The sequence below is a fragment of the Athene noctua genome, unplaced genomic scaffold (assembly GCF_965140245.1).
Source record: "Athene noctua unplaced genomic scaffold, bAthNoc1.hap1.1 HAP1_HAP1_scaffold_45, whole genome shotgun sequence".
In the NCBI taxonomy this organism is placed as follows: Eukaryota; Metazoa; Chordata; class Aves; order Strigiformes; family Strigidae; genus Athene; species Athene noctua.
The window spans coordinates 495,283-510,649 of NW_027437541.1; the positions used below are offsets into that span (position 1 = coordinate 495,283).

At 43.5% G+C, this 15,367-nt stretch overlaps 1 protein-coding gene across 1 annotated transcript; it reads right to left on the reverse strand.

Moving 5' to 3' along the window:
• Positions 1-636: 636 nt before the first annotated feature.
• Positions 637-14,166, reverse strand: LOC141954967 (RNA polymerase-associated protein CTR9 homolog). The gene is given in 12 exon segments (XM_074895057.1): positions 637-690; positions 9,147-9,295; positions 9,543-9,627; positions 9,809-9,994; positions 10,254-10,342; positions 11,363-11,459; positions 11,462-11,548; positions 11,656-11,784; positions 11,888-11,977; positions 12,714-12,950; positions 13,051-13,158; positions 14,158-14,166. Coding segments are annotated over 12 exon segments (1,320 nt in total).
• Between the last annotated feature and the right edge of the window lie 1,201 nt (positions 14,167-15,367).

The following is a 15,367-nucleotide window of genomic DNA, read 5'->3' on the forward strand; positions in this document are numbered from 1 at the left end:
AAGTTAAAGTATAAGAAACAGAAGGACAGAGTAAGAGAACTCTGTTTGAAACCTGATTTGACGGAGATTAGAAGGGAGAGGAAATGTGGTTATCTCTTTGTCTATAAATACCTTTTTTAAACCTGTTTACCTGCTGGGATCTTGGATCATGTTCCAAATACTCACAGCATTTCTCCGCGCCAGGTAAGCGCTGTTATCCCTCTTGTACAGGTAAGGGCTGTATGTTGGACTCTCTGGTCTGTACCACCCAGGCTTGGATTTTTGCACTGAGAGTTGGAGAGCCTTTTCACTTGTGTCTCTTGATTTTAAATGCTCTCAAAAAGGTCAGTAACCCTTTCAGGTAGTCAATTACATGGTTCAAGACAGAGAAGAATTAGACCCAGAAAGCTTGTCTGGCCAATTCAACGGTGATTTAACGGAGTGGGGAAGAGGAGAGGCAGGAGGCTGGGCAGTGGATATTCCTCACTTGGCCATGAGCACACAGTATGGTATGGGGATTTGCCATGCTGGTGTGGCAAACGTCATGAAACCCTAATTCCTTCTTCCACTTGGCTCTGCTTTTAGCCTGTGTCCAGCTCAGCTGGGGAGAAACCCCAGGGCTCTTAACACCCCACCTTCATAGCCTAATACTCCACCCTAGGTGGGAATCCAGGCCTGTTGCTTGTGAAGGGTGGAGAGACAGTGTTCGTACTGGAAAACTCAGCAGCTGGCACCCTTGAGTTTCATTCCCAGTGCTGCCCCAAGCTCCTCCAGCTGGTTACTCACTCCTTTTGTACCTGTGGAGGGCCCTGCGCAGAGTAAGGCACTTCTGCTGGGAAGGGAACGTCAGCTCTGGGTTCAAGGAAAAGGGGTAGCATGAACACAGGAGAACCTAACCTGCTTGCTCTTCTCCAGAGAGATATAAGAGCTTCTAGTAATAGTCCTCTCCTACTGAAATTTGATTTTTTTCTTGCCTCATTGCCAAGTTTACACTTTAATTCTGTTTAGTAAAAAAGCCCCATATGTAAACTCAACCTTGGGGACTTCTATGTTGATAACAATGGCTTGTTTGTGTGCATTATGTTTAGCTTCCACTGTAAGGGATGGGGTCAAACAATCTGCAGACAAGGGGATGGATGAGAGAAAGGTCCTGCTTCGTATTAAATTCTGCAGTCAGAGTCAGAACTTTCCATTTATAAACTTTGTTGGTAATCTCAGCAGTCCTTAAGACACAGTGAAGCTGAAGACCACAGATTGACTCCGCAGAACCCAGCCAGTGTCTGTTCCTGTTAATGCCTTACCCTTTTTGAGGGTCCTGTGGCAATCAGATATGTGCTCAGGTTAGATTATTCACGCCGTATGCTGTTGGACCCTGAAATAACTTGATTTTATGCATTAAATATATAATCATGTATTAAAGTTCCTAATCAGATAAAAATCTGCAGGAAATTAAGTAGTAAACACTTTATGCACCTTTTTTTCTGTTACAAAAACTTAACAACAAAATGTACCACATCCTCCCTTTTGTAATGACCGTTCTTGCTTGGGGTTTGTTCTTGCAAGGTGTTGATTGCTCTGGCTGTCATCCAGCAAGACTTAAGCATGTAATTTAACTTTAAGGATGTAAGTAGTCCCACTTTATTGAAACCATTTGAGTGATTAAAGGTACGCAGGTGGATAAGTGCTTTGCTGGATGGAAGCCAGAATGCACAGAATCTTCCAAGATCAAATCCTTAATTATTAAATTGATTTAGAGCAGTTCTTGTATCCAAGGCAACAGTGACAATGAGATGGTAATGTATTAAACTCTCTATACATCTCAGAGGAATTTTGTTAGTTAAATTATGCTCAAATATGGGTGGACATGGTCTGCTGTAGTATGTTCTCCTCAAACAGGCAAAATCTGGCTCGATAATAGCGTGCTGGTGAATACAAATGGAGTAAATCAGTCATGCTATAGGTCCTCTATGTAAATGTGTATGGGGTCTTTTGTTTGCTTACTGGCTTAACTCATAAACCAGTCTTCATATTACCTCTTCTTCCCTCAATCATTAGGTAATTTGTCCGGATGATTAGCAGTTTTTTTTCATCAGATAGACGTTGCTCACCCTCATATGTTATCTGAGAGCTTTTGAAATACACGTTTCTTTTGTCTCTCCTTCGTGGATTTCATTTAAATGGGGAAGACTGTTTTCTAGCTCTTTTATTCCACAATTTCATTTACCTGTTAATATGCTAAACTATTAAGTAGTCCAGACCTCTTAAAATATTGAAAGACAAGTAAAAAACCCTCCCCCTCCTTGTTCTATTTATGTTTAAAGAAGCTCTTGATTCTGGAACCTGTCTCATTAATTTTTTTCAATACCTAAACCTAGGATATCACTAACATCATAGCTCAGACAAACCAGTTCAGACTGAATCAGTTCTTCAGTATTTTCATTCAAAAACTCAGTTGCTTTACAACAGCTGAAACACAGTTTACATCAATGGCTGAGGCACAGAAGAATGCATCCCAGGGTCTTTCATAGGGAAGGAAAGATGGGGGGAAAATTGACGTTTTCCACAGTCCTGTTTGGTTTTGCATGGTCTTTCCACCATCAGTAAGATGAAGAATAATCTTGTTTAGGGTGAATACGTTGCAAGAATTTACTGCATCTTCTGAGGTTTCTGTAGTGCCAGGTAGCTGTTGATTTACGTCAGTGATGGGTCATTTGTAATCATACACTATGATCTGTGTTTATTTCCAGTTTGCTTTGATACTGTGTCGTATCTTGTGTGACTACATGTGCTGTAGAAATAGCAGACCTATATTTTTTTTTTTAAACTAGTAGTGAAGAGAGCAATCGGTTTCCAGTAAGAATGTCCTTTTGTGTCATTTTGTGATTTTAGGAAACAGAAAAAATGTGAACTTCAGAATACCTCATTTGTGATGCCACAGGGGAGTTCACAGTTTGAGAAACCTGGGCATCAGTTAAAACAGTGCAGATAATATCAGACTGTAAGCTTCTGGAAAACTCCAGGTGGTAAAGGTGTGATGAATTCTTCATCATGTGAAGATAAGTACAAAGATAAAGCTATTTTTCCGTGTTTGTGGTCCTACATCACCCTAATTTTAAATTCATTTTTGGTTTAATAGAATATATTCCTACAGAACTTCGACAAACTGTCTTCACTTTGTAGCATTTACTTTGCAAGTAAACCCTGAAGTCCTCATTCTTCCATGCTTTGCACATGGAGCAATGATTCCTGTCGCTGCAGAGGAAAGGCATTTAACCCACACTGGTGTAAATGGTCAGTGTCATGGACAAGGAGGCTGGTTTCTTGCATCTTCCTCTTTGTGTTGGTTCTGCCTGTTTATTGCAAACTTTATAAGAATCGTCTCCCACTTTGAACTGCTGCAAACTTGATTGCACCCAGGTTTCACCAATGAGAGGGGACCATTAGCAAATTCAAGGAGCAGATGCACATAAAGTAGTTCTGCTTGGGGGCTAATGTAAATACAGTTGAATAATATGAGGCAAGTGTGGTGTTCGTTATCTCTAGCAAATGTTGTGATTTGGTCTGGGCTTAAAATGTTTTGTAGATTAGCTGTCAGCTAGAAATATGCTAAAAACCAAAACAACCTCCCACATCATGAATGAAGAGAGCTGTGTTGGTAGAAGTTCTTGAACGGACATAATTATATTGGCAAAGGGAAGGAGGAAAGACCCCTTTGGTATCATCTGGTCCATCTGCGGAGCTGGCAAAAGAATTAGAGGTATAGATTACACCTGTATAAACTCCCTCTCCCAGTTTGCCAGTAAACTGGATGGGTAAAACTCAATGTTTGTCAGTGTGGGCTCTTCCGCAGTTATTTATTATCTGATAAAACCCAGCATGTGATCCTTGCACAGCGTTTTGCAAGCTGGCAGTGTTAGGACCGTTCTGTCCATAGCTGTGTGTCTCACACCCCAGATCTGTCTGATGCACTGCTGCTATCGCAGGGCAGCGGGATTTTCTCTTGGAAGCCTGGCACAGTGGCCATGCTGCCGATGCCGCCTGCTGCGGTGGGCGGAGGAAGCAAGCAGTCAATTCAATGTGAATGATAGAGCAAGCTTCAATTCTATTGAAAGAAATCACACCTTATATAAGCACTAACTATAACTATGCACATTAATCATAAATCTATTGGATACCTCTAAAAGGTTACATTATAATATCCCAGCCCCTTGTGGCATTTCAGGTATTTCACAACATCCTCCTTCTTCTGGCCTATTTCCTTCCCAAAGCTGTTTACCGTCATAATCAAGGCCGTTCTGTGCCTCAGTTTCTCCCTTTGTTAACATAACAGTCCTTTGTTAGCATAACTGTACCCTGGGTTTTTTCCTTTGTTTACCTCAGATGGCTGCAGTCAGCTCCTGCACAGACCCATGGCCTTGTTCTGCAAGCCATTCTCCAACAATTCCCCCTTCTTCTTTTTGTGCAGGCTGCACAAGCATAAATTTATTAATATTTCTCATTATACAACTATATGCTATTTTACTAATTACTACAATCAATAATACTATTCCTAGTCACTGCAATAAATTGTCAAAGGTACCCTATGAAGTACAAAGCATCCCATACTATCCACATGCAAGGGATATGACTAAATACTACAAAATAAACAGTAAGGAAAATACGGTACTAACATTCAGATCCGCAATTGCTAGGGAACCCCGAATGCAGTGAGAATTCAGAGTGCCCTTCCTCACAAACTGGAAGACCTATGCGATGGGTCCCATCTGTAGGTGAGGCATCCAACATCGCTGTAAGCAGGTCCGGCCTCTAAATCAACTGGCCAAAATAACTGGCAACTTTCTTTGAGCAGAAACATCTGATTTCATCCTCCTGTTGGGTGCTACCCGGAGCCTGGCCAGTACTCCAGGGGGAAAACCAAGGGAGTTTCTAAATAAGATTAAATACTTGAGCTCTTAATTCTTAATGTTGCTAAACAAAGAAAGTTGAATACACACATTCTTACAGCATTTCATCCTTATTAATAACTATATTTTATCTAAACTACATTTTTCACTAGTGACTAGTAAGCCTATATATTTCATTAAGGAGTTGCAATTACTGTTAGCATTTTCTCTTAAAAGAACTGGCAACTGTAGTGTTTGCTCTGTAGCAAACATTACCCAGACATTCTGCTTAAATATCAGTCGAAGAGATTGCAAACAGTTGGTACAGGGGCACCCACAGCACCCACAGCTGGATCCTGAGTGCTGGCTGCCTCTCACCCTCAGGTGTGGTTGCACACACCTTGTCAGTAATCACCAGGGACTGTGACCTGTGGAGACACAAGCATAACCTCTTCCCCAGGTTATTAAAGGAAATGGTCCTTCCCAGTTACCACTTTCTAGGGTTTTGTTAACACTTGAGCTTTGCTCTGGACTTCTTGTTGATCTGGTATCTGTGATGAGAAATGACACAATATTGGTGGCACCTGTGAGACAGGGGAATGTTTAAAAGGTTTATGACATATAATGCCTTATTTAGCCTTTCGTGAGGTGTAGATTGATACTGTGCATCTCCCCTTTTTTGTTGTTCTAACAGATGCTTTAGCTTTAGTGAGAGTACATTTTACTAGTAGTCAATCGTGTCACTTTCTGAGCCCAAAATATTTAAGGAATAGCTGCTGATCCAAATCCTGAGTAATTGCGGCTTTTCGGCATACTATTAGGGGGAGCTGCAGTAAAGTAAGCAAGCTGAACAATTTTTGACCCTTTTGTTACAGAACACAGGGGTTCAGGCCATAATTCTGATTTTCCTCTTCATAACCAGCATCTACGACCCATGTAAGATTGTAGATGAACTTTTGACAATATTTCCGTCAGGCAGATGGTTCAGAGGTGCACTCTCCCCGCAGAGCACGCACCTAAATTCAAGACAACAGTTAACACGGAATGACTGCCTCCTGCTAGAGGAGGTATTTTACCTGTAACACTGAGAACACTGAGCCCGAACAGACAGCAGCACCGATGACTCTCTGCAGCTGGGTCGCGTCTCACACACACGGAACAATCACACCCCCACACCAAGAGGCCCCTGACACTTATTACTGACACAACGTAAAATGACAAGTACTACAATCTTGAGAACATCATTAAGAATATTTAAAGCCGTTGCTGCATGACAGCGTCAGCACCTTCTCTGTGGAAAAACTGCCGCTTCTGTCGGGGGCGGGGGGGCCGAGTGCGCGGTGCCGGGCTGGGCCGCAGGCGGTCACTCCGCGGCGGGGGGGCTTGGGGGAGCCCTGGGCTGCCACCACCAACTCTATACTGCGCACCCCGACCACTGCCAGACCCCGCGGACTCCTCCGATGCCGCCTCATTCCCCTTCTGACGGCATCAGGTGCCCTTCTGGTGTGCTCAGCTCTGGCTGCGCAGCTTTCGGTTTCACCCCCGCTGCCCGCCGCGGACCCGGCGGCGCGACTGGCAAAGTAAACAGGTTTTTTCCTGAGCTAACGCGACGGGAGCCGCTAGGGGCGCCGGCATCGGGGGCGGATTGTCAGAATGAGATGCCGCTGCGATCCCTAAAGTCTCTCGGATTTGTTTCCAGAGTGTGCTGTAGCTGCTCACTGCTTTTGCTGACCTTCCTCCATCACTGATTGAATCCCAAAGCTGTTTCCCTGTAGATTCCCAAGTAGATACAAGTCCCTTTTCTAGGCTCCACCTTAAACCTTCCAGATGAATATTTTCCCCCTCATAGAGAGGACACACTGGAGGAGTTTCACCACTGCCTGTTCGTCCTTGGCAAGGTAGCCCCATTGCTCCCCGGCCGCCGCCTTTCGCGGGTCTGTTATCTTCAATCTCTCGCTCTATCTCTCCCTTTTAAAGTTAGAGTGTGCTGCTTCTCACCTTCAGACACCGGGGCAGTGTCTGGATATGTCGACCGGCTTTCTCCCCCTCAGACTGCACTCCGACGAGTCCTCAGTGAAGACTTTGTGCCAATCTTGAGGCCCCCACCCAGGGACGCCACTTGCAGGAGAGCTGAGCACGCACACGACCAATGGGATCAAGCAATGCCCGTTTATTACAACTCAGAAAGCCCTTTTATAACGTTCTCCCACACACGTGAGTAACATGCAGTACAAGTCCTCAAGATTGGACAGTTAACTTAGCCCGCGCTTTAAACCTTTTTACGACTGGATAAAAAGTGCCACATCAGCCTTGCCAGGCTGCCTGCCTTGTGGAACCTCCTCTTCCGTCCCAACCCCTGCCGGGGGTTGTTTGTCTCGTCGAGTTTCTCCCCCCTCATTCAGGGTTACGTCCTTATCGCATTCTTGCTCGGCTGAGGCTCTTACCAGTCTTGTTCTCACGCAGGATTGCTCACATGGCCATTCTCTCGCAGAAAGCTCTCTAGAATCCCAACAGTACCTGGTATTCCTGGAAACTGACAGCAGTCCAGGAGGCTCTCTAGGTCTTAAAATACAATAGAATCGTTACAATAGGTGGTACTTGCAAAGTAAGTCCAACAAACATGACTTCTTTTAAGTACACTCAATTATTCTCCGCTGGATGGTATGAAATCTATTTTCTTTATTCATACAAGATATTTTATAAATTGAAACTTATTTAATGTAGTAATTCCATGTATCTGATGCAATTAATTAAAAAAAAATCCACACCTTTCAGATAACTCAGCAACATACTTGTTTTGTCCACCTAGCTGAATAACTTGGCATGCCAAGGGCTATCTAGTTGTTCTGGAGTGTAAAGGAAGACTCGTTACTAGAGGTTTTGTGGGTCTAGAATCAAAGCTTCAGTTACGAAACTTGTATCCTTTTCAGTAACAAGCATCTTTTGTTTGACATACTCTTTTCTCAAGGAATCATTCACCCTTTCTAAACCTCCAAAATAGTAAGAAATACAAAGTCATTTTTATTTCCAGCTCAGTACAGGAACTGCCCAAACTGTAATGCTTGGATCCACTACTCTTGGATCACACTGTTGTGAGCACCCAATTTTCACTCATCTTTAGAGTCAAAGTTTTTGTGTTTAGCTTATGTCTGCCTTGGGTGGGTATGCTTTGTGGTAGAGTACAGTAGAACAACTGTTGTGGCTGTAGTAAGCTAGACTATTCAGTTCATCTCCCTTTGAGTCCAGTGCCATGTGTCTCAGACTGTGGCTTGTGCTGACTGCATAGCACAACCCAGGGATCGATAAAACACCGCAGGAAATAAACACATTTCTGCTAACAGCTGTAGTTAAATATACAGGCAAATGAGTACAACGTTTTTCTGACAAATCAAAAGGTGAAAATGATACCCAGTTTCCCACTGTAATTCAAACACAACAGAATAAATGTGATTGTGTGACCAAAGCTTTTAACAGGAGTTCACTGGCGGATAGGGACTACTGAGGTCTTGATCAGACAAGAAAGGCCCCGTATCTCTTCCTTATGACCATCACAAAAAGCTTCAAGATTCCTTTGATAAAAGTATTTCTGAGCCTCAGTGTGGACCCACTCTCAGTGAAAGCATTTTGTTCTTAGCTTCTATCCTGTTCAGCGTACGCTTTTGTTTCAGCTTACTTGTATGCCTTTCATCAACTAATTGAGGGAACCTAGTTAGAATAGGTTGATACTTGGAAGTTAGTTTGCTTGAGCAGGTTGAACTAGATGACCTCAACCAATTTCTTCCAACATGAATTACCTTGTGATACTAACTCTGGTGAAAGAAATCATGGCCCAGTCATCAGACAGCTCCGATTATTACTTATGCAGTCATTTCCAAGATCAAAAATAGGAACTGTTGCTATTAAAAAAAATCCCAGCAACAAATTGCATTTACTTTCTTCAGTAACATCTGAATGTAAATCACATACAGTTAACTATGCTGACTGAAACCTCTCTCACTGAAAATTAATTCTGAGACCAAAATTCTAACCCAGTTATATTTTAACTCTGCTAACACAAAAAAAAAAAAAAAAAAAAAAAGTGTACAAATGGTAGTTGCTTTGTTACCCCTTACCCACATTTGGCAGTTTGGTTTTAAATCGAGACTTGACAGCTAACAGCATGCTAGAAACAGACCTAACTTGTTAAAATATTATTCAGAAACTTTCACAGCTGCTATGACAGCAGCGAAACACCCAGAAGTCATCTAACCCAACATATTATTTAGTTCAATTTAGAGATGTTACCATCTGCACAGCACTGATGTACTGTTTCTGTTCTACGTAGATATGTGCCAAATTCAGCCACACGTCACTGATATTGGCTGTTGCCTCTCTCATTTGGGTAAAAACTTCACGAGCTTCATGGAAATATCCTTTATGTGCCAAGACAGCTCCTAAGGGGAGAGTGATATTTACAGTGTAAGCTTCCAGGTTCAAGTACCATGTACTCTTACCAAAGAAAACAAAATATTGCCGGAATGAAGTTCCCCATGAAAAACTAAGTGATATAGTTGCACACGAAAGCCATTTTTTCTGTGCTCCACTACATAGCATTCAGGCCCTGCAAAAACAATTCTATACCAAAGCATGAAACATAAGAATATCATCACCTCTGAAGGAAAATTAGAGTCTAATATTCACCTATGCCATCAGCAGCATACACATTCGTTGGATCACTTCTGAGTACTTGTGTGTAGATCTCTAATGCACCATCTTGATGATGCTTCTCCCGCAGAATGAAGTACCTCAGTTGATCCCTCATGTCTATAATGGGGTATTAAAGATCTACCCAGAAGTTTGACAGCCTACAAGATGCCAAACAGGCATCAAGGAAAGGCTCTGAGTAGCTAAGAGCCTACAAAAGGTAAATAAATAAAACACACACAGGGCAGACAGACGCCCATTACCTTTTCTCTGTCCCTTGCTGGTTGATGTAGCATCTGGAACCAGATGTTGCCAAGAGCCAGCATGGCGTAAGTATCATTTTGTGTGGAGGGCTGTTTCAATATCATTTCAAATTCCTTCTGTACTGGACCCCATTCTTGTTTAGCCAGATGAAGATTGCCAGTGAGAGACCAAGCATCCGGATGGTCCTAAATAAAAATTCACTGTAATTTGCAAAAGTATCATTTTCCCTTGCAAGGTTACTTTTTCAAGTATAAAACACTATTTTTCTTAAATAGAATTCTATATTTTAAAAAAGAACAACAAAACACACAGACAGCAGATTACAGTAGTTTTTTCCTCTTCCCCTAGTTTATGTGAACAAAATCAAAACGTAACAAAAGGAAAACAAAATTTGAAGGTCGCATTTCAAGTGTTTTAACTGTAAACACTTAAAGGGTTACAAACCAGATTTATCCAAAGTACTTCTTTAAACCACTCAGAAGCCTCATAAAAATTCCCTTTATCCCTAGCCATAGCTCCCAAGCGCAAGTCACCTAAAAACAGAAATGGAAAAGAAAATAAAAATCAGGAAACAGATTAAAGTTATCTCAAACAAAGAAAGTATTGGCCATGCATGAATTTCAAAAGCAATCTTTTTCTTGGTCTGCCAAGGACAGCAAACATCGAGACACCATTCATACCCTATTCACCATGAGACACACCTTGTGAAGAGGAATGTCCATCCACAGTGGTGATACAGAAATTGTAGATTTCTAACAGTTAAAGTAATGTGAATGTTTTTCATTAGTTTCATAAGTTAAAGACGATTGGGAAACCTCAAAGAAAAGAGGATACACCAGTTACATAACTCTCTCTTATCACTTTAAACAGCTCTCCCATCTCCACAGTCTTTAGGAAGAGTATCAGTCAGCAGGCAACAACAGAAAACAAACTGGAAAAGGCTGTAGATGAGGCTGGGGCATGCTGTGTGCTGCAGCTTGCTGAGCGAGGGCTACCACCCTGCCTTTGCAGCAAATACCACAGGTCCGCTGCTTGAGGGCAAGAGGAAAAGCAGAGTGAGGAGGAAAACCAGGATGTGCCATAGAAGCTGTGCTAACACCCTCAACAGCTCTTCTTCCCTGGAGGAGGGCCAAGGTCCAAGATAAAATGATTCTCCCAAAGGGTCTCTACTTCCACCCACACAGGCAGGGTTGCAAAGCCTGGGTGTATCAAGTGGATGGCCTTGATTGCACCCGAGGGCTGAGGTACTAAGGCTTTGTTAGGGGTGGGGCGCAAGTAAGCAAAGGCACGCAAGTCTAGATAAGCTAATTTTGCTAGAGTTTTGGAGTACAGTATGATTTAACAAGAATTAGAAGGCTTAAAGCTGAATATTAGACTATAAGGATGATGCAGGCTTTAAAAAAAGAAGGTAGGGAAATAGCATGTAGGTAACCCCCAAAACTACTCTGAAAAGAAGCAAAGACAGATAGAAGGTGACCCGAAGACACTGTAAATGGGAAGAGTTTTGGTATTAAAAGGAGGACTGTGAAACTAAAGTACCAAACGTTTCTTACAATCAGCGTAATTCGGATGTTCTCTTAAAATGTTTTAATGGAGTTTTTCCGCTTCATGAAATTCAGACATCACCTCATAGATTTGGGCAAGGTTATATAGTTCGCTGTTACAGCGATAGCGTTGTAATAATGCTCATCATGTTCAGCTTCTGCTTTTGCACAATCCAGCGATGTCAAAAAGTATGTCTAAAGTATAAAAAGAAGAAAAAAGGAATAAAGGACGCTAGAATATTCTTCAAGGAAAACTTCTAGGTGATCAAGAAACTCAGTTCAAACTTTGAGTAGTAACACACCTTTGCTTCTCCTCGGTTTCCCAGCCTGAAGTGCAGAGAACCCACATTATTCACAATCTCTGGTGGGACGTCAGCATGTACTTCCTCTCGCAGAATGCGTGTGGCTGTACCATAGGCTGAGAGTGCACCCTTCACACAGGGAGAGAACGTGGATGAAAGAAAGAAGAGAATGAGCTCTCTGTGCTCTTGTGAGAAGCACACACATCATTTGCCAGGTGTGTATTAATAACACCTGTATATCAGTCTGTTCTAGAATTTGGGCGAGCTCAACCCATGCCTCTACGTCTTCAGGACACGGTTCCGTGACTTTCTTTAGATGACCCTGAAAAACAGCAAAAGATAATTACGCCTCTTTGCGGACGCACAAACTGTTTAAAAAAATATGAAAACAATCGAAAGAAAGAGTGAAGGTATTAACCTTAACACTAGACAGATATACATCACTGCAAAAGAAAACATCTTAAACACCTGCACAATTTTGTCACCAAAAAAATTGCATTAGTTTCCTTCCTTCATTAATGAATTTTTCTGTAGAACATAAACCTGCTTAAAGTGTTAGAGAAACTATTACAGTAACATGAGCGGCAAGAAAAATGATGTCTAACACCTTTTGTATTCAGTTATCCAACACTACATTAAAACACACTGTCATTTATCAAAAAAAGCATAACATCGTCCTTCCAGAGAAGCCAAGACAAGTGTTTTATGAAACTCACTAGCTAATTTGCTGCCTTCAGGAAAACATTAGCTAACTTACCATCTTCAGAGAATTATAACATACATGTGAGGAATTCTGCCCTTTGCACAGTGCCAAATACAAAGGTGAGGCTGGGGCTCCTCGCAGTTCCGGGACTTGCTTTAGCCACAGCCCCGTAGGAGTCTCAGTTCTGTCGAGAAGTTGTGACTCTCCACAGCTCAGAGGATCTCTCATGACAGCCGTATCTACAGCCAAGTAACCCTGAGTTTTATGCAGCTTCAGGTACAGTCTGATTTCAAGTCTGATTTCTAAGTTCTACAGTCGGATGTAAAAGCATGATGCTGGCAGAAGCAAAACTCACCTTTGCAATATCCCGTTTCTCCTGGTCTTCTGAAGCCACATAAAGACATCCAAGGATTTTCAGAGTCTCATAATTGTTTGGATAGGCTTTCAGAACTTTTTCAAAGCATTGTGACGCATTCTCTTTGTCCCCTCGATAAATGTACATTTGACCCAATCCAAAAAATGGAAGTACAAAAGAAGAAGAGGCAAACTGACTGGCCTGGTAATAATACTGGAAAGCTTGATCATAATCTCCCTAATGAAAAAGAAGAATCAAAGAACAGGTAGTGTTTTCACACTTAGAACTTTCATAAAACAGATTTTTAAGTGTAATCTCAATTTGAAAATGGCCCTACCTGTACATGAAAAGACTTAGCCAGCGGATAACAACCCTCTGCCTGCATTGCTTCAACTTTTGTATTATGGCAAGCATGAAGAGCCAAGTTCTGTGCTTTAGCATAGTCCTGAAAAAAAGGAAGTTAAACGAAATTTGAAAGTCTTCACTTTATTCATGGTGCAGTGATTTATTATTTAAACAAGGATAGCTGGAAAAGACAAGAAAGATTTAGCCATAGCACTGACTAAATGAATAACAGATTTAGTTTTATTGGTTACTGTTCTTTATTTCATATTTTAAAGCACGGAAGAGAAAAAAAAACAACCGCCAAACCATCAAACCAAAAACCAAACCCACACAAAACACCACAAACCAAAAACCATTCAGGACACAAATGTGACCTTGACTTAAGAAGTAAGTGTACCCCTTACTAGACCTAAGATTTAAAGCAAGGCTCCTAGGGACAACCTTGCTTTCTGATACAGCTGACTCATTCTCAAACCACGGGCAGGGGAGAAGTGTACTGATACAAGAAAATGATCACCTGCTATGCAACTTATTTACTTACAGCAATTCATAGCAACTTGTAATGATTTCTGAATATTGCTTAATAATCCTGCTTGCCCTGACTGTTTTGTGGAAACTTACCAAGAACTACAATGTTCAGCAAAAATAAGAGACATGTCCTTGGAAAGCAGATGGCTTCTAGCAAGTTTAGTCTTTGAAGTGGATAGATAGCCATGTACGGGTGGTAGAAACCAATATACTGGTGGTTTTGATTAGATAGAGGGGGTAAACCAGCAGGAACCACTCTTGTTCAAGAAACTGGCTAAGAGAATCTGCACATGCTCCATGGAAAACTACAAGGTGAGGAGGACTGTGAGCCTTCCTCCAACAGACCCCCAGAGACACCCACCAGGAGGCAATGGGCTGGTGCAAACAAAACATCGGCTGCTGACACCAGCCTCTAGAACTAACCCAGCCTCACTCATGCATATGGATGTTTGTGTTACGTAACCCAATGAATATGGATATCCACACTCTATCAGTTTCTGGTAAAACGTGCTGTTGGGGTGCAAGCTTTGTGGTGAAATCCCCTTGCACCCCAGTGCCAGAGTAAACGTACCTGCTGCATAACTCTATTCCAGTTGTAGAGTCTGTTTCTGCGAATCAGGTCAAACAGAAATTCTGGGGTAAACCTGGGGAATTTGGTGGTCAAACATTGATCTGGAGACCAAGGGCCATTTTGGGGTGAAAAGGGGGGGGTTTGGCATTGGGGGAACTCACCGTGCAGCACCCAGGTGAGGGTGGCCCCAGTGATGGTGGAGGCGCCGTCCCCCACCCCCATGGCGTCCCAGCACTGGTACTGGAGGGGGTCGGGGCTGACGCTGTCGGGGTACCCCTGGGGCAGCAGCACCCACTGGGGAGGGGACAGGTACCCCTGGGAACCTCAGGAATCCCAAATGCCCCCTGCAACCCACCCAAACTGCATCTGACACCACCAGGTTCCTCCAAAACACCCTCACCCTCCCCCCCCCAACCTCATTAGTGCCCCCGCAGATCCTACTGGCCCCCCAGTTCTCCATTTTACCCCCTAAGACCTCAAATATCACCCTGGGACCCTACCAGCCCACCCCCATGACTCCCCTAAATCCCCATTACCCCTCCAGGAGACCCCAGGACCCCAATATCACCCCCACCAGATCCCCCCCAGGACTCCATAAGCCCCCACTGGACCCTTCTTGCACCCCATTACTGTCCCCAGGAACCCAATATCTCCCCCAGAAACTGCCCCCAGGTGTCCATTAGACACTGTCCCCCCCCCCCCCGACACTAATAACCCCCTCAGTTCCCCCATGACCCCAATAACACCCCCAAGCACCAAGACACTGCCCCAGACCCCAATACCTCCCTCAAGACACACACCCAGGACCCCAATACCTCTCCCAGAACCCCCTCCAGGATGTCCCCAATCCTCCCACCTCGGACACCAATATCTCCATCAAGACACCCCCGAGGACCCCAATAACCCTCCCAAACCCCTCCAGCTCCCCCCTGCCCTGACTCCATTACACTCCCTCTAGGACCCCAATAACCCCCCCAGGACCCCGATAACCCCCACAACTCCCACAGAACCCCAATAACACCCCCCCCAATAATCCCCCCCGGGTCCACAATTACCCCTCATGGCACAGGCAGGAGTGTGGGCAGATGCTGGGGGGGAACAACGTGCTGGAGCCCCCCGGGGGTGCCCCTGGCCCCCACAGGGCCTACTTCCTGCGACACTCTGCCAGGGCTCTATGGTCTCCAGGGAGGCGGCCTAGGCAGGAGGCCTC